The sequence below is a fragment of the Elephas maximus genome, chromosome 2 (genome assembly GCF_024166365.1).
Source record: "Elephas maximus indicus isolate mEleMax1 chromosome 2, mEleMax1 primary haplotype, whole genome shotgun sequence".
Taxonomy (NCBI): Eukaryota; Metazoa; Chordata; class Mammalia; order Proboscidea; family Elephantidae; genus Elephas; species Elephas maximus.
In genome coordinates this window covers 221690742-221717991 of record NC_064820.1, presented here as the reverse complement: position 1 = coordinate 221717991, position 27250 = coordinate 221690742, and the positions used below count along the sequence as shown (strand labels likewise).

General features: G+C 38.1%; 1 protein-coding gene across 3 annotated transcripts in view; it reads left to right on the top strand.

The window, feature by feature from the left end:
• BRWD1 (bromodomain and WD repeat domain containing 1) overlaps nucleotides 1-27250 on the top strand; it is a 134249-nt gene that overhangs the window by 75735 nt on the left and 31264 nt on the right. For all 3 annotated transcript variants that reach the window (XM_049874858.1, XM_049874857.1, XM_049874859.1), the window contains 11 exons: nucleotides 19-208; nucleotides 1596-1721; nucleotides 1819-1926; nucleotides 3775-3899; nucleotides 4584-4666; nucleotides 8576-8687; nucleotides 9262-9323; nucleotides 16257-16412; nucleotides 16633-16753; nucleotides 17779-17904; nucleotides 19508-19580. In XM_049874858.1, the coding sequence (XP_049730815.1) occupies nucleotides 19-208; nucleotides 1596-1721; nucleotides 1819-1926; nucleotides 3775-3899; nucleotides 4584-4666; nucleotides 8576-8687; nucleotides 9262-9323; nucleotides 16257-16412; nucleotides 16633-16753; nucleotides 17779-17904; nucleotides 19508-19580 (1282 nt within the window). The remainder of the gene's footprint in view (nucleotides 1-18; nucleotides 209-1595; nucleotides 1722-1818; nucleotides 1927-3774; nucleotides 3900-4583; nucleotides 4667-8575; nucleotides 8688-9261; nucleotides 9324-16256; nucleotides 16413-16632; nucleotides 16754-17778; nucleotides 17905-19507; nucleotides 19581-27250) is intronic.

The window sequence follows — 27250 nt, the reverse complement described above, 5'->3', positions numbered from 1 at the left end:
AACATTCTCCTTTTTCAGTGATTCTTCATCTACGTATTCCGATTGGACAGCTGATGCAGGTATCAATTTGCAGCCTCCATTACGAACGTCATCTCGTCGACGAATAACTCGATTTTGTAGTAGTTCAGAGGATGAAATGTCTACTGAGAATTTATCTCCTCCAAAAAGAATACGAAAGAGAAAGAAAGAAAAAAATCCTAAAAAAGAGGTAAGACAAATATACCTTTAAGAAACATCCATTTATACTTTTATGGAGGTGTTGCTTTTCCATATTTAATAACTGACATCTTTGGGAAATTGCCAGCTTTCTTTATTAACAGTTTTATGTCAGCAGGAGTCAAATGTAAAAAGCAAATTTATTTTGGGAAAAGCTACTTGTTCTTAACACTCCTTCATCTCCACTGCTCTGAGTAGTGGGCTAGGCAGTCGTATCTTTTCAAATCTGAAAATTAAAGGGAAAGCTCTATTTTCCTGAGAATTCCAGTGTAACTCTGATTTTTACCTGTCAATTTCAACACCAGAAATAGACTTCAAGTCATTTTAAGGTATTTTCTACTTGTCTGTTATTGCCATGTTTATCATTTTCGTTTTATGTTTTATCTTCATATCAATATCTTCCCTATTCCTTCATCACATATACAGTGTATCACACTTGCAGGTATCTCATATGTAGACTGTTGTCTTTATTTAAAGATGTTAAGTGTTTGTATTAGTTATCTCTTGCTGTGTAACTAGTCACCCTGTAACTTAACTGCTTAAGATAACAAACATTTATTATCTCAAGTTTTGTTGGGTCAGGAATTGGGGAGCAGCTTAGCTGATTCAGCCTTAGGGTCTTGTGAGGTTGCAGTCATGATGGAGTCTGCAGTTGCAGTCATCCGAAGGCTTGACTGGAGCTGGATGATCTGCTTCCAGGCTTACTCATGTGGCTGTTGGCTTGTGGCCTCAGTTCCCTGCCATATGGGCCTCTCCATAGGGCTGATTGAGTGTCCTCATGGTAGCTGACTTTCCCAGAGTGAGTAGCAAGGTGAAGTCCTATGTCTTTTATGACCTAGTCCTGGAAGCTGTGCATCATTGCTTCTTGGTTTATTATATTTGCTAGCAGTGAGTCGCTAAATCTAGCCCATACTCGAGGTGAGAATTAGGCTTCACGTCTTGAAGAGGAGAAGAATATCAAAGAAATTGTGGACATATTTTAAAATCACCACAGTCTGAAAACCTCCGATCGAGAGAGACTCTATGAGGTGATTAGTCTGTGGTCACCTTCAGAGTGGAGTCTTGGCCGTGTGGTGAAGACGAGGATGTAGGTTAGAAATTAGCTCCGTAACGTGGGCTGTAAAGCGGCATAATGAATCTATTAGAAATTCAATAGATGATGCTAGGATAGTGCTAGGTTGATTTACAGTGCTTTTTAAAGTAGTATATTTATGTGTATGTTAAGTGATCAAATATGTATGTTGTTCAAAAACTAATCGTGAGGCGGCTGTGTCAAGACATAGTAATCCTGAATGGTGAAGTTTCTTCTGTTTTTCCATCGAACAGTATGTATTGTCTTCTTTTTGCTGTACCAAACATTGTTCTCTTCCCCTTGGCAGAATTTGCGAAGGATGACCCCGGCAGAGCTTGCAAACATGGAACATTTATATGAGTTTCATCCTCCAGTGTGGATAACTGACACCACACTTCGAAGGTCCCCTTTTGTTCCTCAAATGGGTGATGAGGTGAGAGTAATAAAATTAAAAACTTTGAACATGGAATATAAAACAAAATTTATATTGTTATTCAGCTTTTTATTACTTTTTAAATGTTTGCTTGTAGGTAATATATTTTCGACAGGGTCATGAAGCTTATATTGAGGCAGTCAGAAGAAATAACATTTATGAACTGAACCCCAACAAGGAGCCATGGAGAAAAATGGATCTCAGGGTAAGATGGTGATATTAAATCATTAAACATTTAGCATATATGTATGTATATATCAGATATAGGTATATAGATATAGATAGGTAAATTTTTTATGAATCCATGTAAAAACCTATTATGGGCAGATTTCATTATTATCTTTCCATTAATTTCCTGCTAAAATATTTTTTTCTGCCCTTAACTGCTAAACTTTAAGATCTGGTGGGAAGATTTATGTTGACCAATGGGCAGTCTTCGTGTATGGCAGATTAGTGTGTAAATGTTAAGGACAGCAGCCCAGAGGCTCTCAGGAAAGCGGCTTGGCAGTATATATCAGTAATCTTAAAAATGTTTATTCCCAACACAGATTAAAAAAAATGCAAACTGGAAAAAAGCTTTAACCTCATGTATAATAAAATGAGGAAATGACTGTACCTTCTCATATTGAACCAATTTTGTTGCATTTTTTTTCTTTTTTAAATTTAAAGATAATAACCATGTTTAAGCAAGTGGCAAAGATTTTAGTTTGTTGAAAGTTATGCAGATGTTGATAGGGTGCATCAAAGTAGTTCAAACTTTCTACAGGGTAGCTTGGCAGTAGAAATTGAAACAAAAATATTTAGACCCTTTAAATTGATGATTTTTACTTCCGGTAATTTAGGAAACAACCAGAGGTACACGTAAACTTATGAGCCAAGGCTCTTTTCATCTCACTGTATATAAAAACAAAAAATTGGAAAAAAATCAGAATATCCCATGGTAGGAAATGAATCAAATCGTGGAGCGTTGATACTGTGGACTGCTATGTAGCGCCTGTCATGTAGTTGACAGTCTTCTAGAATATCTGTTGAATGAATGAGGGATACATTTTCACAGTGTCTTATTGAAAGGAAAAATGGGATGTGAAATGGTATTTGTAGTTATCATACCGAATTCTAAACGATGTATTTAGTCATAAAACCAAAAGAAATACATCAAAATTTTAATGGTGGTTTTCTGTGGAATAGCATTAGTTTGGATATTTATTTTATTCTTTATATTTTTATTTTATGTTGCAAATATTTTGAATTACTGTTAGAAAAAAAAAAGTACTGATTATTTTACCAAAGATAGCTGTTCTTAGCACTCATGTTCAACTTATTGGCCCTGTTCTATGAATTTGGCTTCATGTCCTTGGAAGGATTTATTTATAATGTCTGTTCTGCTTACCACTGTGTAAAATAGTTAGCCAGCAGTTTGGTACTTTATAATGAGCACATTATAATGTACTGAACAGTGGAATGAATAAATGCATGGATGATTCAGGAAACATGTTAAGGAGGGAGGGCTAGTTATGGCACATCCATTTCATGGCTAGTCCATCAAGGTAGGGACATTGCAAAATAGGGATATTCTGCTGTTTACTGTCGTCCCTACTGCCTGCTGTAGGTCATGGCACATAGCAGATCCTCAAATGTTTACTGAATGTGTTAGGCAGAAATCTTAATAACGTTTTTGAATAAGCAAAACGCTTACATTATTTGATTGTATAATATAAAACCGTATAAATAAAAATGTGTTTATTTGAAGAAAACTAGATATCGAGCTGGCTGGTGATTTGTGTTTTCCTTTTTATACTTTTGTGTGGTGTGTTTTCTAAAGTGAATATGTTTCCTAAATTAGAAATGGTATTAAATGTCCATCTTCAATAATATGTGGAGACTAATTTAGCAAAAACTACTGTAATTAATGGTATACGAAACTTGTCTGCTGGCCTGGAAGACTAAATTGCGAGTTGGCTTAATTAGGCAATATGTGGAGAATTATAGTCTTGAGTAATTGCTTTATTTTAGCCGTTCTGAATTTTTGTTTCTTCAAAAATATCTGTTAAAGGATCAAGAATTGGTAAAAATAGTTGGAATACGGTATGAGGTTGGGCCCCCTACACTGTGTTGTCTCAAACTAGGATTTATAGATCCAGCGACTGGAAAACTCATGGACAAATCTTTCTCTATTAGGTATGTTGTTATTTTTTTTCAGTGGGATTGTCTAAATGGAGATTTCCCATCTTGCCGATAAGTATGCCCTTTCCGTGGAGCTGCAGGGCAGATGGGAGAGCACTGTGGACAGCAGAAGATGTGGGTTGCGGTTCTGATAGACAGGATCGCTCCCGACGCCTTATAGGGTGCTACAGCAACAATGAGGCATTGGCATGCACCTTTATACGTTTTTCCGTGCCCCTTCAATATGTGACAAATCATGACTTGTGGGAATATTGTTCTGCCTTTGTTTTTGAGAAAATGTTAAAATACACGGTTTGCTAAATTGGTGCTACCCCATGTGATAGTCATTTGCCACATGTGGCTGTTGAGCCCATAAACGCGGCTAATGCAAACTGAGATGTGGTGTAAGGGCATATATTAGATCTTGAAGACTTAATATGAAAGAGAAAAGATTGTAAAGCATCTGAGTATTTGTTTGACATTGATTACATACTGAATTGATATTTTGGATATATTGGGCTAAATAAGATACATTATTAACATTAATTTCACTACTTTATTTTTACTTTTTTTTAACGTGGCAAATAGAAAGTTAGAAGTTACATGTGTGACTCCATTTGTATTTCTTTTGGACAGTGTTGTTCTAGACTATAACCTGCCCTACGGGAAGTTTAATAATCTTTTTATTTTTGCTCTTAGGTACCATGATATGCCAGATGTTATTGACTTTCTTGTATTGCGTCAATTTTATGATGAAGCAAGACAAAGAAACTGGCGGTCTTGTAAGTGTCTCCTTACTAACTTTTATGTCTTTAAAAATTAATCATTTATTGGCCTAACCTTTGGTTGTGGCGCCGTTTATTTTGGTGTATGCATACATGTGAATTCTAGAAAGAAATATTAAGTGCTTGACAAGGGATTAGTACTTTCTCCTTTTTAGACTTTTTAGCCAAGCAGTCTCTCTTTTGTTTTTCTAGTATGTGATGTTTAGAAAAAATTATTTTTTACTCATTGACTTTAGGCTAGACTTGATGTCATTTTCAGACTTAACCTATGCTGCATTATGTCTAATCACCTTCAGTGTAAGTGACACTGCTATAATTTACAAAGTTAGCCTGAAATCTAAAGCTATCAGAAGGTTGAAAAATAATTGAAGATTTCACTCTGAAAGTCTTGTATACTGGAATATTTTACCTTTGCTTTTGTATTAACCCATATTTAAATGAGATGACTTGGGGAAACCATTCCTTTAGAAATACAGAAGTCATGCACACTAATGCTTCATTGCCATCTGATCAGAAAAAATAAAATTGCCTCTTTGTGAGTACTAAATTACTTGAATGTGATTTTCATGGTGACTGTTTTACGGAGGGCTCGCTTATTTTGGTCTCTATGGGTCATTGATCTCCTTAGGATATAATTGGTGACCGTAATTAGGAAAAATAATACCAGTTAGCAACTGAAGTACCTGTCTCACAGGGATACTAATGTTAATCTTCAGTATGGAATGATATCCGGGGAGCTCCTGTGTTGAGTTTGACTTTAGTCTGTAGATCAGTGTTGTTCGTTCTGCTTTCATCGACTCTTGGTCTCTCATTAGAAATACTGAGTTTTGTCTAGGCTGTATCATCTGGTGTGCCCATTCTAAAATAATAATAACTCCCCATCAATAAATCTTCCTCATCCCTGCTGCCTTTTTCTACAGAGAACCACAAATAAGTAAGTTTTAGATAAATTCGCTAATCACTCCCACTTAAAATGAAAGATTGTTGGAAAGGGTGGCAGCTCTTTTTAATATAGACAGTTAATGGTCTGCATAAGTACAGGAATCGGGATTATTTGGGGACTAGAGGTAGAGATAGAGAAGATTTTTCTTGAAGAAAAACATCTAGCCAAAAAGAAAAAAATGATGTAGCTGGAGCATGTGGGAGTTGCCACGTCATATAGCCAAGTCCTAAAGAACTTTAACGCTTCCCATGTACCATGTTTTTTGAATCCCAGTGAGGTGTAAGTTGTTAGCTGCCATTGGGTTGGCCCCTGAGTCTTGGCAACCCCACACACAACAGAATGAAATGCGGATTAGACCATTTTGATTGTAGAGCTTCATTGACTAATTTTTGGAATTACCAGACCTTTCTTTCTAGTCCATCTCAGTCTGGAAGTTCTGCTGAAACCTGTTCAGCATCATGCAACATGCAAGCCAAGTTACATACTGTCATTTTATTCTGCAACAATTCTGTTTTTAATTTTTTAATTTAGAAACTTAAGTCTCTACCTCTAAACTGCAGAGATGGATTCTCTATTAGCCCTTGTAATTTTGTGGGTTTCATTTTGCTTTATTTTTTGTGGCTGAGAAATTCCCGTACCACATCTTCTATACAATATCTTAATTTGGTTTTTACTCCTGTATAATTATGGTCTACCTTTTCACCTGGGGTTTTGAGCAGTGGAGCTTGTGTCCATTTTGATTATGTAAAGCGTTGGTCTTGAACTGAAGAAATATTTTCTTTCATCTAAATTGAAATTATGTTCTATTTGTAGATAAATAGGGAAGAAAATAATATTGTGATTATAATCAGTTGTAATGTTTATTTACATTAGAGAATATGACGAAATCATAGAGCTACCTCATATTATTAGAATATGCCGTTCATATTCTCTTTAGAAAGAAAGGTTTCTTATCTGAAGTTGAAGTTTTGTTTTGGAATATTAGATCACCTTTTAAAGAAATACTATCAAGAGTAGAATTTTACTAATGGTAGAGAGATGGGTAGAAAGTCTGGGGCTTACTTTTTTCTAGTGATTTTGATCATGTACCTATGGTGACTCTTACGTGACTATTCAAAATATGTAGCGGTAATAGCTGTGGCATTGTTATTTGTTTCCAAACTTTGATAGAATTCACTGTAAGCATACTTTATCTAAACCCACCCCCCACTGCTGTCGAGTCGATTCCGACTCATAGTGACCCTATAGGACAGAGTACGACTGCCCTGTAGAGTTTTCAAGGAGTGCCTGGCAGGTTCGAGCTGCCAACCTTTTGGTTAGCAGCCGTAGCACTTTACCACTACACCACCAGGGTTTCCATACTTTATCTAGTCAAGACTATTTACTGGGTATTTTATTATTTTTCTTGAGTGGTAAAATGTAGCTTTATTTTTGGCTGATAATTGTTTCTGTAAAACTTTGAGGAAAGAACTGTTAATCTTCTGAAGAATGATTAAGGCTTTTTAGGCGACTTCATTTGTTTTGAAAAAGATGGAGTCATTGGGAAGGAAGGGAAATGGTCATTATAGTTGTCTGTGTTTCTTTTGTAATATCTTTAAAACAAAGACTAAAAATGCAGTTTCTTTCCCTAATTGAAGTGTTAGGTTTAGTCGTAGAATACATTTAGAGATCTGCATAACTTAAAGCTAGTTGAAGTTTTATTCTCACATTTTTCTTGGTTTGTCTAGAAGCCCTCCTAAAATCTGCTTTTCCTGCATGTATATTGTAATGAGGTTGTGGGGTATGTGCATGTTTGTCATTCTTTTAAGTAATGAATACGTAAGCTCTTTAGACTTGATTTTTATTATGCGATATTAAGAATCAACAGCGTTTTATGCGGAGAGATTTAAATAGTAACAACCTAAAAAATTATAATTTTTTTATTCTTAAGCAAATGTTATCTATTCAATAAATATATGTATTTAATGTACTTATATTAAATATGTCAACAGTACACATTGTAAAAGATACAACTTGTGTTAAACTTTGGTCTTTGCTTCATATTGTAAAAGTAATTTAACTTATGTGGGGGTAGGTTTTTGGACCATCTGTATAACAAAACCTAGTCATAAACCCTTTTATTCTCTTAACAAAACCTAGTCATAAACCATTTTATTCTCTTAACAAAACCTAGTCATAAAGCATTTTGTTCTGTTATGTTTTATGGCTACGTACCTTCAGTGCTAAATTGCTGAGTGCAATATTATATCCTTTATTATGTCTATTGTAACACAAGACCGTCAGGGAGCAGGGAAGGATGACTCGTTTAATATAAAAATATACTTTGATTTGTTTTGCTTGTACAGGATTCCCCTGCTATCTGAAAGTAGACCGTTCTGTGAAACTTTCCATAAGCTGAAATGGTGTAAAGCAAAGAAACAATTACCATTAGTTCATACGGGAAAATTTTTTTGAGTATTCCCAGACCCAAAAAGTAACCTACGAGATCATACCAAATAACACATAAAACCTAAAATAACACTAACATATGGTAAAAGCAGGACTGCTACAATGAACACACAGCCTGTGTGAAGTAGAGAGAGTGTATGTGCAGTCCGGCTCCACTTACCACCATAGCGCGGGCAGCGAGCACACTGGGAGGTGGCTGCGGTCCTAGTAGCCTAGCTGGCAGTGGCACGTGGGGCTGCGCTTGCTGCCCAGGGTGTGCGCTGCCTCTGTAACGGCTCACTGCAAAATAAATGCTGAATGCTATTTCTGTCTTTTGCCTTTTTCTGTAAAAGTGAAAATTGTCTTCGGATTTCTTTTGGTTAGTGAAAAGGTAGGTCTTTCAAAAAAAAAATGGCGTAAAGCAAACTTTCAAAAAGTGGGGGATACCTGCATTGTGGTATCTTATAGATTAAAAATGTTAATGGTTGTCAGATGTTAGCAAATAGATGTCTCAGAGTTTATCATTTGTCTTATAGGTGACAGATTCCGCTCTATAATTGACGATGCTTGGTGGTTTGGAACAGTATTAAGTCAAGAGCCCTATCAACCACAGTATCCTGATAGTCATTTCCAGTGTTACATTGTTAGGTTTGTATACAGATGAAAAACAGTCATCTACAAACATTTTTTGGTGTGGCAGATTGTGGTATGAATAACTAAGACATTTCAGGTGAAATGAGCTCTGAAATGTCATCCGGACATGCCTTGAGTGCTCCCCTAGCTTCAGATGCACCCCTCTTTACTGAAACTACTTCTGTAGCCTCTTAATATTTCCTCTGCCTAAAACTGTCAGAAACATACTTTCTTATTTCTCTTGCTCAAAAAAAAAAAAACTTTGATGTCCTTCTCTAGACTATGGAATAAAGTCCACATTTTGAAGCGTGATGCTCAATGCCTTGGCATTTTGTCTAGGGCTTTGTTCTTCACTTGCCCTGGGTACTGGCCCCACAGGATTTCTGGTTTTGCTTTGACCCTGCCATACATCTTTTATGCTGCTTATAGTGTATCTTTAAAAAATTACCATTAGTATTTAAAATTTCACTGCTGCAGTCTGGTTGATTTTCACATTTTCTGCCGTTTTGTTTGCGCTTGTTAACCTATCTGTTAGCCACAATTTGTCCTTATGAAAGGCTAACCAAACTTTTTCTTTTGGGTTTATCAGATGGGACAATACTGAAATTGAAAAACTTAGTCCATGGGACATGGAACCGATTCCTGATAATGGTATGTAAAATTGTTACCTAGGTGAAAATATTTTATCTTTATGTAATTTTCAGTTTTATGTTTTAATAGTACACATACAGCACATTTGTGTTCTTTCATAAAAGGTTTTGGATTATTACAGCAACTGTGAGCTTTCCTAATAGAAGTCAACGGAATTGTGTGTATCTGGCTTGTTAATTCATGTCCTGAGAGTCCAGCTTGATGGTGTATTTCAGCAGCCTGCTGTCATTTTTCATTTAAACTCTCATCCATTTCCTTCCTTTGGCCTCCGCTTGCTTTTCCTCATCCTTACTCTGTTACCCTTGTTCTTCCTTCAAAAAAGATGGCGCTTCGATATGTCTCCTGCTTTACGTGGGTTGTCTGTTCCTTTCTTCTGAGAAATGGATGTCTGTGTTCTGAAGCCAGCCTTTCCTTCAATGCTTTTGCATTCCTACTGCTTTCTACTTTCTGAAGGACTTGAAACTTAATACTTGACCTCATGTCTTCATCAATTTTAGTTTCCTTCTTCCTTAATATGGTCAATTTTGAATAGGTCTTCAGTACCCTAGTAGCCCTGATGGTGCAGTGGTTAAGAGCTCAGCTGCTAACCAAAAGGTCAGCAGTTCGAATCCACCGGCTGCTCCTTGGAAACGCTGGGGGGCAGTTCTGTTCTGTCCTTTATGGTCATTATAAGTCAGAATCGACTTGATGACAGTGGTTTTGGTTTTGCAGTACCTTGAAACACCTTTCATTTAATTTTATTGGGCATTTCAGTCACTGGACAATTTCTGTCTTGTGCTAAACTCTTTGAAAGGGTACTCTATATCTTTGCTTCCATTTTTTTACTACTAAGCTTTTAAAATTAATTAGTCATACACCTAGAAAGGGGAGGAACTTGGATGGGAACCCCAGTCATTTAGCTCCACCCAGTGTTTTTAACTACTGTTTACAGTTGTATAACCCGTTACCATAAAGTCCAGTCTGACTCCTAGCGAACCTATAGGACAGAGTAGAACTGCGCCATAGAGTTTCCAAGGCTGTAATCTTTATGGAAGCAGACTGTCACATCTTTCTCTGGCGGAGTAGCTGGTGGCTTCGAACTGTTGACCTTTTGGTGTTAGCAGCTGAGGGCTTAAGTGCTGCACCAGCAGGTCTCCTTTTACAGTTGTATAAAAACCCATTGCTGTTGAGTCGATTCCAACTCATAGTAACCCTGTTGGACGAGTAGAATAGCCCCATAGGGTTTCCAAGGAGTGGCTGGTGGATTCAAACTGCTTGCTATCTTTTTGGTTAGCAGCCAAGCTCTTAACCACTGTGCCACCAGGGCTCTGTTACAGTTGCATAAAAAAAAAAAAAAAAAATTTTTTTTTTTTTTTTTTAGTTGTGTAGGTTCTTACAAATCACTGAAATCACTTAAAGAGTTGTGTTAGTTCCTAGCACTGCCATAATATATCACCAGAAATTCGGTGGCTTAAGACAGTGAATTTATTCTCTCACAGTTTTAGAGGCCAGAACTCTGTAATCAAGGTGTCTGCTGAGTTTGTTCCTTCTCAGGGCTCACAGGGAGAATCTGTTCTGTGCCCCTCTTCTAGCTTCTGGTGGGTGATGGCAATTTTAGCATCCATTGATGATTCTTGGCTGAAATAATTACTAGTGTGGTGTATGTCAAATACTGGTTTTTTATTTCCATCATTTCTTCATTTATTATTTGGAGTACTCATTTAAGAAAGAGCCTCTCCTTTATTCATTTACTTAGTGTACACTCAGATTCTGTTATACTCAGTTGCTATCGTTATTTATTTTGTTGTTCAAATTGTTACAGATTTGGCCATTGGGTGCCCCTGCAAGTTGTCTCCTGTATTGTTTGACCTTTTTTTCCCCCATAATTTCTTGAGCATTTTCTTAATTCCTGGCAACATGAGAAGATCAAGGCTCACCTTGTACTTTCCCTGCCCAGCCCTGCAATTAGCAAGTTCTTCATGGAACCATGGTTCGTTTTTTTGGGCATTAGTTGTGCACCCACCTCCATTACTTAACCGGTTTTTTTAAAAATAATTTTTATTGTGCTTTAAGTGAAAGTTTACAAATGAAGTCAGTCTGTCACATATAAACTTACATACACCTTACTACATACTTCCATTTACTCTCTCCCTAATGAGTCAGCCCGCTCCCTCCTTCCAGTCTCTCCTTTCTTGACTGTTTTGCCAGTGTCTGACTCTCTCTACTCTCCCATCTCCCCTCCAGACAGGAGATGATAACACAGTCTCAAGTGTCCACCTGATAGAAGTAGCTCACTCTTCATCAGCATCTCTCTCCAACCCACTGTCCAGTCCCTTCCATGTCTGATGAGTTGTCTTCAGGAATGGTTCCTGTCCTGGGCCAACAGAAGGTTTGGGGACCATGACCGCTGGGATTCCTCTAGTCTCAGTCAGACCATTAAGTCTGGTCTTTTTATGAGAATTTGGGGTCTGCATCCCACTGATCTCCTGCTCCCTCAGGGTTTCTCTGTTGTGCTCCCTGTCAGGGCAGTCATCGGTTGTGGCCGGGCACCATCTAGTTCTTCTGGTCTCAGGATGATGTAACTCTCTAGTTCATGTGGCCCTTTCTGTCTCTTGGGCTCTTAGTTATTGTGTGACCTTGGTGTTCTTCATTCTCCTTTGATCCAGGTGGGTTGAGACCAATTGATGCATCTTAGATGGCCACTTGTTGGCATTTAAGACCCCAGACGCCACACTTCAAAGTTACTTACCATTTTTTAATAGGTTTAAAAACCAGTTGCCCTCAAGTGGTTTCTGACTCAGGATGACCCCATGTGTGTCAGAGTAATACTGTCCTCTATAGGGTTTACAATGGATAGATTTTTTTTTTTTTTTGAAGTTCATTGCCTGGTCTTTATTTGGAGGTACAGATATACCCAGAAGTATCTCAAATTTTTCAGTTAGCAGCCAAACTTGTTAACCGTTTGTACCATCCAGGGACTCTTAAACAGCTTTACTGAGATGTTATTCATATACTATAAATTTTAACCAGTGAAAGTGCTTTTAGTGTATTTACAGGATTGTGCAACCATTACCACAGTCAATTTTGGAATATTTTCATCACTCCACGAAGAAACTTTGCACTCCTTTAGCTGTCTCCAGTCTCTCCAAACCCCAGTTCTAGGCAACCATTGATCTACTTTTTGACTCCATAGATTTGCCTATTCTGGACATTTCACGTAAAAGGAATCATACCATATGTGACGTATTGTGTCTGGCTTCTTTGACTGAGAGTAATGTTTCCAAGGTTCTTCCATGTTGTAGCATGTATCAGTGAATATTTTTATCCATCAGTAGTATTACATTTTATGGGTTTATCATGTTTTATTATCCATTCATCAGCTAACGAGCATATTTGGGTGGTTTCCACTTTTTGGTTATAAATAATACTGCTGTGAACATTCATGCATAAGTTTTTGTATGGACAGATGTTTTTATTTCTCTTGGATGTATACCTAGGAGCTGCATCGTTGGGTCATGTGGTAACTTTATGTTTAACATTTTGGGGAACCGCTAGACTATTCTCCAAAGCCAGCTGCACCATTTTACGTTCCTAGTAGCAGTGTATAAGGTTTGTTATTTTTCAACATCCTTGCCAATTCTTTTTTCCAATTTTTGTTTTTTCAATTAAAACCATGCTAGTGAGTTTGAAGTGTTAGCTCTTTGATTTTTCTAACATTTGTGCCTGTTCTGGTTGGTTTCAGTTAATTCATTTTTCTCTTCATTATGGGTCTTATTTTGCAGATTCTTTGCATGCCTTGTAATTTTTGGTATTAGCTATTATAAATTTTACATTGCTGGGTGATGGATATTTTTGTATGTCTGTGATGGTCAAGTCACTTGGCAACAGTTTTATCCTTTTGGGCCTTGCTTTTAAGATTTGTTAGGTAGAACTGGAGCAATGCTCAGTCTAGGGTTAATGATTCCCTACTACTGAGGCAAGACACTTTATATACTTTATCCAGTGCTCTGTGAATCATAAAGTTTTCCAGTCAGGCTGGTTGGAACAGGCAGTATTACTGGCTCTTTTGGGTACCAAGTCTCATTACCGTTAATTCTTTAATTTGGTTCTTTTTCCTGAGTTCCGATCATTTTTTCACATGCACGTGTTAATCAGTACTCAGCTGAATTTTTGAACAAGACTCTTTGCAAATCTCTGGTATTCTACTATCTCTCTGCACCTCTCTCCTCTCCAGCATTCTGTTCTGTGAACTCTAGCTACTTTTTTTCTCTGGACACAGTTGTGTCACTTTGTCTGTTTACCTTAGGGAATCAGCCTGGTACCACCTGGGTTCTTTTTTCCTGTACCAGGCGGCTCTTGCAGTCAGAGAGCCCACCTCATTTCGTTTCGATTTCTTTGGGATACCTGTCCTTGGTTACTCCATGTCCAGTGTCTTGAAAACCATAGTTTTGTATAGTTTGTCTCGTTTTGGTTGTTTCTGGATGGATGGTATACCCAGTCTGTTAGTCCATCTTGTCTGGAAACCAAAAAAAAAAATCCTAGGTAACGATTGAGCATTTGCTTTGTGCTTTGCAGTGTTCTAAATGCCCTACCTGTACCTAAAATCTCTGAGCAATCTTTTGGGGTACATGCTTTTACTATCCCTGTTTTGCAGGTGGGGAAATTGAGACAGGTTAAATACTTGCTTAACATCATACTGGTTTTAGGTGATGTAGTCGTGATTTGAATTCAGATGACAACCATTGTTTTAGCACTTTGTTATACTGCCTGCTAGTACCACCTATTTGCCTTTTCTTTAAATAAACTGTCGAAGACATAACTGTGGAGTAAAAAAGAAGTGCAAAAATTAAAAAAATTTCTTTTTGTTTTTTAGGGTGGAAGTATATCTTTTTCCACTATTTCTGTTATTGCGGAAAATAGTATTGAAATCTTTTTTCTTTGTAGGAACATGAATTATCAGCTATAGGAATCACCTACCATACAGGCTTTAAAATTTTGTGACTCCTAGTGACCCCATAGCACAGACTAGAGCTGCCCCCATAGGGTTTCCAAGGCTGTAATCTTTAAAAAAAAAAAAAAAAAAAATTTTTTCTTTTCAATCTTTACAGAAGCAGACTGTCACATCTTTCTCTCACCCAGCTAAAAATAAGACTACATAGTTCTAGTAGATGAAAACATTGAGGGTAAGAGAGCATTCACAAAAAAATTTAAGCAACTTAAACACTTCATATAACATGTTCATAGGAATTTTGAGTAATTGATTTTTAAGAGGAAAAGCTCCCATATGCATTCTTTTACCATTTAGTCAGTTTTAAGCTGTTCTAATGATGTTTTCCTATTGTCCCGGTCCCTGCGTTGGAAAATAGTACTCTTTAGTTAACCACAGTAGATGACTTTACTTACCTGTGTATTGGACTGATATTTGACTGACTAAAATATTTTGAGCTAAAGACCCCTTTTTTACCTAGATTGAATTTGACTTGGCTTGGGGAAAGTTAACCGTTCATTTGTGTTAATTCTTGTGAAGTGGCACCATAAAATGAACAATTCATGTTATTTTTGTCACTTAGGGGCATCCTAAGACTCATTTGAAGGAGAGCTCTTATCATTTATTTCTGTATCAGTTCGTTTTAGTGTAAATACTGGCTTTTTAAATAAATTCATTTCAATTGCTTTATTTTGCTTATTATATTACTTTCTCTTTGGTTTCAGGTGCTAGTTTAGTGCCCTAAATCAATTATTTTATAGAATCAGTCTTTAAGATAGTAGTAGAGCTATTAAATAACTTTTATATAGTTCTAGAAAATCATGGCAAATTTATCACTGGTTTTAAAAAAAGCATCTTAAGTTTATTTTTAAATAACTGTAGTAAAGTACAAGTACTAAAGTATACACAGTAGGGAAGGGTAGAATTAAAACTAAAGTCATTCCCTTCTACCATCCCCTACTCCCTAAACCCCTGCATGAACACTGCTGAGTCTCTTCACAAGATAACCACTGTTTGGTTTCCTAGGATTACTTTTAGAAGAATTAGTTATAAAAATAGCAGTACACATATACATTCTTTTTTGATGTTCACACAAATAGTATCTTTTTTTTTTGTCCACCTTTGCTCTCATAAACTGCTGCAGTAAACACTCTCACGTATCTTGCTACACTTGTCAGTATAACTGTGGGGCATTTCCTAGCAGTGAACTCAGCGGGCTACAGTACATTACATGTTTTACTATTGCTGAATTGTTTTCCAAAAATTTTTCACCAATTTATAATCCTACCAACTGAATATGAGAATTCCTGTTTCCATGTGTTTGCCAATACGGAATATTATCAATTTGGCAATCTAAGAAGTAAAAAGGACAACCCAGGGATATGTTGCCTTTGTTAATTAATGAGAGCGAATCTTTCTTTGGTATGTTTACTGGCTTTTAGTACTTATCTTTGGATTGCTTTCTTAGATAATCTGCTTACTTTTCTCCTTTTTTTTTTTTTTAATTCTCCCCTGCTTCCTTTGAAAAAAAAGAGCTCTGTTAAATTAAGGAAATTAGCCATTTGTTATGTTGGTATTATTTCACCCCTGTTGTATTGACTTTCTTTAAAATTAATTTTTGGTTATATGTTGTGTTAAATTTTTTTTTTATGTTCACATTTGATCAGTGTTTTCTTCAGATGCCTCTGGGTTGAGTTTGACTCTGAGAAGTAACTTAAAGTGTGTTAATGATGGCAAACGCAATGTTAATTTTATTAGGGTAGGTAGACAGATTGTGCTGGTACTCAATAAACATTTTGCTAGTTGGAATTGATAATTTTCAAAGTTAGAAATTTGAACTATATTTTTAGCTATGCAAGTAACCTAATTTATGACCTTTGAACATTGAATTTAAATAGAGTGTGCATTCATTTTTTGGTTTGATCCCTCCCCCTCCTTTGGTCCTACCTTTTTGATGGAATTCCTAGTTGATCCACCTGAAGAATTAGGAGCTAGTATTTCTGTCACTTCAGATGAGCTAGAGAAATTGCTCTACAAGCCGCAAGATGGTGAATGGGGTCAGAAATCAAGAGATGAAGAATGTGAACGAATTATCAGTGGCATAGATCAACTCTTGAATCTTGGTAAGTTTTATTAGGGTGAAAAGTTTTATACTTAGATTTTCTTATCCACAAAAGCATTTTAAAACAGCATAATTGTAGTTGTTGTTTATTATGTTATCTATTCGTTACCTTTTGGTTTAGCCTGTTACATTTCATTTAGCTCTATTTTATGAATGATTTATAGAGAAATATCATTTAGAGGTCATGAATTTACTGATTAAAATCTCTTCTGCCCTAACAGATATAGCAGCAGCTTTTGCAGGCCCAGTTGATCTATGTACCTACCCAAAGTACTGTACAGTAGTAGCTTATCCGACTGATCTTTACACAATTCGAATGAGGCTTGTTAATCGATTTTACAGGTTAGTGAAAGCTACTTTCAGTAAGCGGTTTGAAAAGACACTGGCCATACAAAGTAAACAGAGAGAGGTAGTGGTTGGTCGATGGTACTAGTGGGTGGGTGGGGCTGATTAATGATTAACATTTTCTGTTTCCTTCTCTTCTTTCATGGTAGTAATTTCTTGGTCCTGTGTGTCAGACATTGTCACGTTCGATGCCTGTGAGTAGGTGGGGATCAAACCAGTCATGAAATAAAATAACAGGTCTTGATCCTCAATCTGTAGTGGTCTATTTTTCTGCCAAATTATGCTAAGTGATAAGAAGCTAAATGTTTTATTCATATGTTAATATTCCTGTTTAACTTCTCCATTTAAAAATAAATTCCAGTTTAGTTAACAAGTGGCCTCTGGCCTTTGATGAAAGATTTATTCTCCAGAGGCATCAACTTTTAACCTCTGGCTTTTGGAACACTGGTAACTATAAAATGTCCTATTCCTAATGATTTGTTACCATACCAGTTGATGGTAGTTTATTATTTATAATTAAATTACACTGAGAAATCACCATTACACAAAACAGACTGCCAGAGTCCACATACATGATCAGTATAATTTATCACAGTAGGTGAACATGGGAATGTACATCAGAATCAGAAACTGCTTAGCCAGTTTATAGCGAGATTGACCTTTTTATTAGAATTGATGGTATTTTAACACATTTTCTTCATTGGGTCTCAGCATCTTCAAAAGGTGGCTATAGGCAGTTTGAAAAGGAAGGCTGCTGTGTTGACTTCCTGTATGTGATAAAGTGATTTGATAGACTTACGGTTCTTAAATGTATCTTCTAGCAGTTCGATGTCCAGTATAATTGCTTATGATTATGATCAAGTTCACAGCATTAGAAGCTTGTTCATGATAACTTTGTATTTACGGTTTAATTGATCGTGCTGGTTTTAATTAACATAGTATGTTAAGAAAAATTTACTTTTTTACTTAGTTTCTGTATCTTCATTTTCTAAGACCTAAATTGCCTACTTTATTTTTTGAAGGAGGCTGTCTGCATTAGTTTGGGAAGTAAGATACATCGAACATAATGCGAGAACATTTAATGAACCTGAGAGTGTAATTGCAAAATCAGCTAAGAAGATAACTGACCAACTTTTAAAATTTATCAAGTAAGTGACCTCACATAATAGATGTGGGAAAAGTGATTATGCGTGTTGTACTCTTCAACAGCCATCCAGATTTTACTTTTTACTCTCTGAATTATATTTCTTTGTATGTTAATTGTGATTATAATTTCAGTAAAGGAATGAGGAATTGAAAATTTAATTTTTTTTTTTTGCTTTTTATAAGCTTTGAAATAATTTTATACTGTAGGAGAGTTGCCATGTACTCTTCACCCAGCCTCCCCTTATGGTAATATTTTATGTGACTGTGGTACACTTAAGAAAATATTAAGACGTGAACCTAAATGGGGTGTAGATCTTATTTGAATTTTTTACACTGACATCCTTTTTCTGTGTCAGGATTCAGTCCAGAATCCCCATTGCATTTAGTGTTTTCTTAGTCTTCTCCATTGTATTCCCTGCTCTTTCATGACCTCACCATTTTTAGAGTGTTGGTCACTTATTTTGTTGTTGATAGGTGCCATCAAGCTGCTTCTGACTCATGGTGACCGTATGTATGGGACAGAGTAGGACTGCCCCATAGGGTTTCCAAAGAGCGGCTGGTAGATTTAAACTGCCTACATTTTGGTTAGCAGCTGAGCTCTTAACCACTACACCAGTATGTAGAGCATACTTAATTTGGGTTTGTCAGATGGTCTCTTATGATGAGATTGAGCTTTATCTTGGATCGTATCCTATGAAAGTATTTGTTCTCTTATGACTATTTCATACATTTTATTGCATTGGGAAATCAATGTGGAGCAGTAGAGTGAAAACTGACTTAGAAATTGAGGCTCCAGTTCCCACCTAACCTGTTCTAGTAAGCGTTCTTTGTGACTTTGGGCAAATCACTCAGCCTCAGTCTTTTTTTTTTTTTTTTTTTAACGTTTATGAGCTTTGTTGTTTGGCTTTGAAAGCCCCCTTTTTTGTAGCTTTAAAAATTCCTTACACGAATCATGTATTTGAGAAAATAGTTCATAAAAAAGATGTAATTTTCATCATATCACCAAAAACATGGGATTGTCTAGTACCATTCTGTCTCACTTTCATGTGGTGACTGAAATCTGGAGGATTCTGTCTTAGTCACCCCTTCTGCAGAACCTTCTTATTTTCTCCTTCAGGAAGAACATACCCATTTTCATCTCTTCTATGACCAGACATTCCTACTTTAACATTCTTCTGTGTACACAGTAAGGTTAAAATATCATTCGCTGTAATATCTACTTTTTTCCTTCTCTCTTTTTTTTCTCAAATCAGCCTTTTCTGGTAGCTATTTTTTATTATATGAATATTGCTAGTGACGACACTTAGGAAGACTCATCCATGTAATTTTTTTCAGTTAAGGCCACACATACGTTTTTGTGGATTACCAGTTTAATTTTCAAATATACACTTAACTGAGATAAACTTAACTCTCAAGATTCTGAATTAGGATTTAAAGATGGTCAGTTATTTCCACAGAGGGTTGAGTCAAAACCTGGCATCCCCTTGCTTAAAATGAGTGTGCATAGGGTGGGAAACTGTTTACATTTTAATGTGTATTTTGAATCCTTGGAAACAGGTAACTTAATTCTACCTGCTATTAAAAAAGTGAATAATTGCTTTTCAGGAATCAAGATTGTACAAATATCTCAGAACTTACTAACACGTCTGAAAATGATGAGCAAAATGCCGAGGATTTGGTATGAAGTTTGTCAGTTTTATAATGATTTTCGTTCATCTCAAATGGTAACCTAAAAATGATGAGTGCAGTAGAAAATGTTGGCTCCCTAATGTATTAATTCTTGCTGTTTACACTGAACTGTGAAAATAGGGCGTTTGAAAGAAAAAATTTTTTTTTAGAATTATAAAGATCAGTAGGTAATAATTGTTATCAAGTAAATAGAATATATTTAAATTAGTACCTTTAGGAATGGAACATATTCTTGCAAATTTTGGCTAGACAAAGCTGTGTCATAGAAGGTACCTTGGAAATACTGTTTGTAAAACCAACATCTACGTATTGGGTTTAAACGTAATTGAAAATTAATAAACTTGACCGTGTTTCAAGTACTCCAAAGTCTTATACTCAAGATGGTACTGAAGTGTAAGTACATGGGCAGATACCAGGGGTGTTGTTTAATACCACACATAATCAGACTGGTGTGGAGTGTCAGGAAGGATAGTCATTAAAAACAATATAGTGTCAGCTTCTACACGAACTGTGGGTAGAGTTCACTGATTTTAATGCTAATTTATGTTGAAATTAGAATGTGTATATAATAGGTGAATTTCTATAGTTTTCCGGTCACGTTCCTTCCAACTCCCTGACCATTCATTCAAACCGTTGGCCACAGTCCAGGAATCAGTATACAGTTGCACATCTGGTCATTCTTCTTCCAAGCAAAGTGAACAGTCAGGTGCCTGCTTGAAGTTCTGCCCATTGGAAGGATTTTCCTTCACCACTGTCCTTCAAGGAGGTCCCAGAAAGGGGCTGCAGTGCTGCCGCTGCCCACTTTTGGGTGGTGCCTACATATCGCGTGTAACCATCTGTTAATCAGGCATGAATTTTCTCTTCCTGAGTCAGCAGATACTAAGAAACTCCCCTTGAGGCCATAGGTACAGACCGAGAGAGGGAAGGTAATGTGACATGAGTAGAGACCATGAGCATTTGGGCCACTTCCTCATGTAACTTACTTGCGCCTTTAAGTCCTGCCTTTAACCAGATGGTGATTCCAACTCGTGTTAATGATGGAGGGTTGATGTGCGTGTTTGGCTTTATGACCCTGTGCATCAGACAACACCCAGTAATTGATAGGTAGCTCAGGTCACATGGTGAATGGTGGCCCATGGTTAAATATTCAGTCTCTAAGGCCCAGGAGTAACAAGCCAAAAGCTGTTTATCACAAGGAGAGTGGTTATCTGCAGAGAATTGCAGGGCTTTGCTCCAAAATCCTAAGTGTCTGTGCTGTGATTCACAAATAGGGGCCTGGCAAAGAGTCCCAACAGTATCTCTTTCTGCTGCTGACACTTGAAGAACCATTGGATTTGCCGAATCATATGGCCCAAGTGGCAGAGTAGCTTGCACGGCAGCCTGAACCTGTTGAAGGGCCTTCTCGTGTTCTGGGCCCTACTCAAAACTAGCAGCTTTTTTGAGCCATTTGATGAATAGGCGAGAGTAGCACACCCAGATGAGGGATATGGTACCTCAGAAATCTAAAGGGACCCACTAGGCATTGTGACTCCTTTTTAGTTGTTGGAGGGGCCAGATGCAATATCTTATCCTTCACTTTAGAAAGAATTTCTTGGTATGTCCACGCCACTGGACCTCTAGAAATTCCACAGAGGAAGAATGTGCCTGAATTTTTGTGGGATTAATTTCACACTCTCTAGCACGCAGATGTCTTATAAATAAGTCTAGAGTCATTGATACTTCTTCCTTACTAGGACTAATCAGCATGTCCTCAATGTAATGGACCAGTGTGAAGTGTTGTGGAAGCAAAAGGCGATCAAGGTCCCTGTGGAGTAAATTATGCCATAGGGCTGGAGAGTTGATAAACCCCTGAGGTAGGATACGGAAGGTGTATTCATGGCCTTGCCAGCTAAAGGCAAACTGCTTCTGGTGTTCCTTTGAAGCCAGAATCGAGAAAAAGGAATTGGCCAGATCAATAGCTGTATTACAGGTACCAGGAGAGGTATTAATTTGTTCAAGCAGGGAAACCACATCTGGAACAGCAGCTGTAGTTGGAATCACCATCTGGTTAAATTTATATGAATCCACTTCATTCTTGGAGATCCATTTATTTTTTTGCACAGGCCAAATAGGCAGGTTGAATAGGGTGGTGGTGGGAATCACCACCTCTGCATTATTCAAGGCCTGATCTTGCCAATCCCTCCAGGAATTCAGTACTGCTTTTGGTATACTATTTTCCTGCGTATGTGCTGTTCTGATATCTTGTACTTGGCTTTTCCTGCCATAACAGCCCTTACTCCACTTGCCAAGGATCCAGTGTGAGAATTTGCTAGTTGCTGTATGTCTGTTCCAATTATGCATTCCAGAATTGGAGAAATCACTACAGGATGGGTTCATGGACCCCCTGGACCTACTGTGGGATGGACCTGAGCTAAGATTCCATTAATAACCTGACCTCCACATACCCCCACTCTGGTGGACCACAGTGATGTTTTGAGTGTCCTGGAATTAGTGTCAGTTCAGAGCCAGTGTCCAGTAATCCTCAAAAAGTGTGATTATTTGCATTTCTCCAGTGAACAGTCACTCTCATGAAAGGTGGTAGATCCCTTTGGAGAAGGCTGGGAGAAAGATTAACAGTATATATATTTGGCCTTGTGGTGGAGTACTTCCTTAAGGGTATGTGGCCTCCCCTTCATTCTAAGGATTGTTGGTCTGTAAGCTGGATCAAATCTGGGAAAATTGGAAGTTGCCAGAAATGAAATGGAATGCATAAAGATCCATGTCCTAGGCATTAGTGAGCTGAAATGGACTGGTATTGGCCATTTTGAGTCAGACAGTCACATGGTCTACTATGCTGGGAGTGATGAAGAAGAATGGTGTTGGATTCATCGTCAAAAAGAACACATTTGAAGATCCATCATGAAGTACAACACTGTCAGTGATAGGACAATAACCCATATGCCTACAAGGAAGACCAGTTAACACAACTGTCTTAGACTGAGTTCTCTAGAGAAGCAAAACCAGGAAAGCATATGAATATATATATAGAGAGAGACTGATGTCAAGGAAAAGGCTCACACAATTGTAGAGGCTGGAACGTCCCAAGTCCATGCGTCAGGTTAGAGGCCTCTCCTGATTCACGTAGCCACAGGGGCTGGTGAACCCAACATTGGCAGGGCTATTATTGCTCACGGACAGCGAAGATCAGTGAATCCCAAAATCAGCAGACAAGACGACAGGTAAGCTGCTAGCTCAAGTCCCAAGAACTGGTGGTCTGGCAGTTTTCTGCTATAAAAGACCAGAGAAAGCAAAAGCCTGTGAGCCCTGCCAGAGAGTCCACTTACATTCTATGCAGGTCACACCACCAAGGAAATTGATTTTCAACTGATTGGCTACTTACAGCAGATCCCATTATGGAGGTGAGATCACATTATATCAGACCTCATCATGGAAGTGATCACATCATTATACAGCTGCCAGACTACATCATAACTGCCAAACCAGTGAGAATCATGGCCCAGCCAGGTTGACACGCAACCTTAATGATCAGAAGGATTATCATTCAGATTTAACACACAATGCATTAATGCCAAAGACGAAGAAATTGATTTTTACCAACTCCTGCAGTCTGGAATTCACCAAAGATGCAATCAAGATGAATTGATAATTGCTAGTACTGCAGTAGTATGTCTCCAGGGAACTGCCAGAAATTCAAGCCAGATTCAGAAGAGGTTGTGGAATGAGGGATATCATTGCAGACGTCTGGGGAATCTTGGCTGAAAGCAGAGAATATCAGAAAGATGTTTACTTGTGTTTTGTTGACTATGCGAAGGCATTTGACTATATGGATTATAACAAATTATGGATAACATTGCGAACAATGGGAATTCCAGAACACTTATTTGTACCCATGATGAATGTGTGCATAGACCAAAAGACAGTTGTTGGAATAGAACGAGAAGATACTGTGAGGTTTAAAGTCAGGAAAGGTGTGCATTGAGGTTTTATTTTTTCACCACCCTTGCTCAGCGTGTATGTTGAGTAAATAATACAAGAAGCTAGACTATATGAAGAACGGGGCATCAGGATTGGAGGAAGGCTTGTTAACAACCTGGGATATGCAGATGATACAACCTTCATTGCTGAAAGTCAAGAGGATTCGAAACACTGATGAAAAATACTACAGTCTCCTGTATGGATTACACCTCAACATAAAACAAAAATCCTCACAACTGGACCAATAAGCAACATGATGAACAGAGAAAAGATTGAAGTTGTCAAGGATTACATTTTACTTGGGTCTACAATCAATGCGCATGGAAGCAGCAGTCTAGAAATCATATGACACCTTGCATTGGGCAATTCTGCTATAAAAAAGTGTTCAAAAGCATAGACGTCACTTTGAGGACTAAGGTGTGCCTGATTCAACCCATGGTGTTTTCAGTTACTTCATATGCATGTGAAAGCTGGGCAGTGAACAAGGAAGACCAAAGAAGAATTGATATCCTTGAATTATGGTGTTGGTGAAGCATATTGAATATACAATGGACTGTCAGAAGAATGAGCAAGTCTGTCAGGGAGAAATACAGTCAGAATGCTCCTTAGAAGTGACGATGGTGAGAATTTGTCTCATGTACTTTGAACATGTTATCAGGAGGGACTAATCCCTGGAGAAGGCCATTATGCTTGGTGAAGTAAAGTGTTAGCAAAAAAGAGGAAGATTGTCAATGTGATGGATTGACGCAGTGGCAGCAACAATGGGCTCGAGTATAGCAATGATTGTGAGGATGGTGCTGGACCGTACGGTGTTTCTTTCCGTTGTATATGGGGTTGCTGTGAGTTGGAACCAACTCCAGGGCACTTGACAGCAACTGCAACATGGATCTGGTTGCGAAAATGCGTGGTGAGGATGATTTCTTGTGTCATTCAGCAATATCTTCTTTTTTTTTTTATGTGCTTTAAGTTTACAAATCAAGTCAGTCTCTCGTACAAAAATTTATATACACCTTGCTATATACTCCTAACTGTTCTCCCCCTAACGTGACAGCACACTCTGTCCCTCCACTCTCTCTTGTCGTGTCCATTCGGCCAGCTTCTGACCCCCTCTGCCCTCTTACCTCCCCTCCAGACAGGAGTTGCCCACATAGTCTCATGTGTCTACTTGATCCAAGAAGATCACTCTTCACCGGTATCATTTTCTGTCCCATAGTCCAGTCCAATCCCTGTCTGAAGAGTTGTCTTTGGGAATGGTTCCTGTTTTGGACTAACAAAAGGTCTGGGGACCGTGACCTCTGGAGTCCTTCTAGTCTCAGACCATTAAGTCTTTTTATGAGAATTTGGGGTCTGCATCCCACTGCTCTCCTGCTCCCTCAGCAGTTCTCTCTTGCAGTCATCGGTTGTAGCCGGGCACTATCTAGTTCTTCTGGTCTCAGGCTGATACAGTCTTTGGTTTATGTGGTCCTTTCTGTCTCTCGGGCTCATAATTACCTTGTGTCTTTGGTGTTCTTTATTCTTCTTTGCTCCTGGTGGGTTGAGACCCATTGATGCTTCTTAGATGGTTGCTTCCTAGTATTTAAGACCCCAGAAGCCACTTACCAAAGTGGAATGCAGAATGTTTTCTTAATAGATTTTATTATGCCAGTTGACTTAGATGTCCCCTGAAACCATGGTCCGCAAACCCCCACCCCTGCTGTGCTGGCCTTCGAAGCATTCAGTTTTTTCAGGAAGCTTCTTTGCCTATTGGTTTAGTCCAGTTGTGCTGACCTGTCTTGTATTATGTGTTGTCTTTCCCTTGACCTAAGATAGTTTTTATCTACTATATAATTGGTGAAAACTCCTCTCCTTCCCTCCCTCCCACCCACCTCTCGTAACCATCAAAGAATATTCTGTTCTCTGTTTAAACTATTTGTCCACTTCTTAAAATGGCGGTCTTATACAATATTTGTCCTTTTGCAACTGACTAATTTCACTCAGCATAATGCTTTCCGGATTCCTCCATGTTATGTTTCACGGATTCATCACTGTTTTTTATTGATGCGTAGTATTTCATTGTGTGAATGTACTATAATTTATCCATTCACCTGTTGATGGGCACCTTGGTTGCTTCCATCATTTTGCTGTTGTAAACAGTGCTGCAGTGAACATGGGTGTGCATATCCTGTCTCTTTTCTGGAGTTGGCTCTCTTTTAAGCCCATCGTGATGGCACAATTTACCAATCCCTTTGGAGGCCCACAGTTACCTTATTTGTACACTCCTGCCCAATCACTTGGTGGGAGTTACAAGACTATGACAAGAAATACTACACCACATCTGGGTTAATCTCATGAGATGGGGGTGGAATGGTCAATGGTTTTACTGGGAAGGATGGCTTAGCAGACAAAGCTGGAGTAATGTCTTCAAATGGGAATCATCCAGTGGAACTTAGGGGCTCAGTGTCCCCAGCTTCCTGATTATCTGCCTGTATATCCACACCCCAGGTTTCAGGATCCCATTTCTTCATAGTCAGTTCCCTCAGGTTGAGAATTCAGTTTGCGTTGTACACTAGTTTTCTGGATAAGACTCTTGGTTTGGTTTTTGACAATATCAGCCTTTATTAAAGAAATAAGGCTTTCAGGGCAGAAGTGGCAACTTGTAGGTCTTTTATGTAGCACTTGAGCTGCAACTCTGAAGCCTTGGACACATCCCTTTCTGTTACCACTTTTTTTAGAGAAAGTAGGACCAACTAAGCTTTCTTATTTTTGACAAAAATTGTAGGAAAGTATCAAGTATGCAGTCACCAGAGCCTTGTCTCTCACAAATACTTGATCCGGTTGTGGTGATATTTCTCATAGTTCTGTTGCCTCCTCACCATGAATTAGCAGCATTCTCTTTACTATCGGAGACAGAGTCATCAGTGCCTTTAAGACTAGCCAGAGTTGAGAACCAATTCAGAAAACTCATCCTTACAGTTTCGTTCCATTAGAACCACTCTCAGCACCAAGTGTCTTAGATTGGGTTTTCTAGAGGAGGAAAACCAGTGAAGTGTCTATGTAAATATACATATATACACACACATATATAGAGAGAGAGGTTTATTTCAAGGGAACAGCTCATGCAGTTGTGGAGACTGGCAAGCTTCAAATCTGTCCGTCAAGCAGCAGGCTGGTGGCTTTTTTTGAGTTGCAGGGGCTGATGAACCCAAAACCTGCAGCTCAAGTGTCCCGCTCACATCGCAGAAACTGGAGGTCAGAAGAAGATGAGCCGGATGCAGGATTGAGAGGGGGATGGGAGGGGGAGGAGAACATGCACTAGCTTTGTCAGAATATCCGTATATATTGGCTGTCGGCCACACCCCAAGGAAACCCCTTTTCCAATTGATTGCCTGCTCACACCAGGTGACAAAATGGAGGGTGATTATATAATGTCTGCCAAACCAATGAGAATCATGGCCTAGCCAAGTTGACACATAGCATTAACCAGCACAGTGGTTCTGTGGTTTTACAGGCAAAGAACTAAAATTTAAAAACCGCTTGTGTGTTTCCTCTTTAGCAAATGCACAGAACAGCTTCTGACAGCTGTGTTTCGTAATAATTGCAATTAGTGCGTTCTTAGGGAAGGCGAAGAATGGTTGGTTTTTTGAAGTGCGAGTGCCATAAAGATCATCTGACATGGTCTGTTTTTTGCTATTTTTAAAAGTAAAG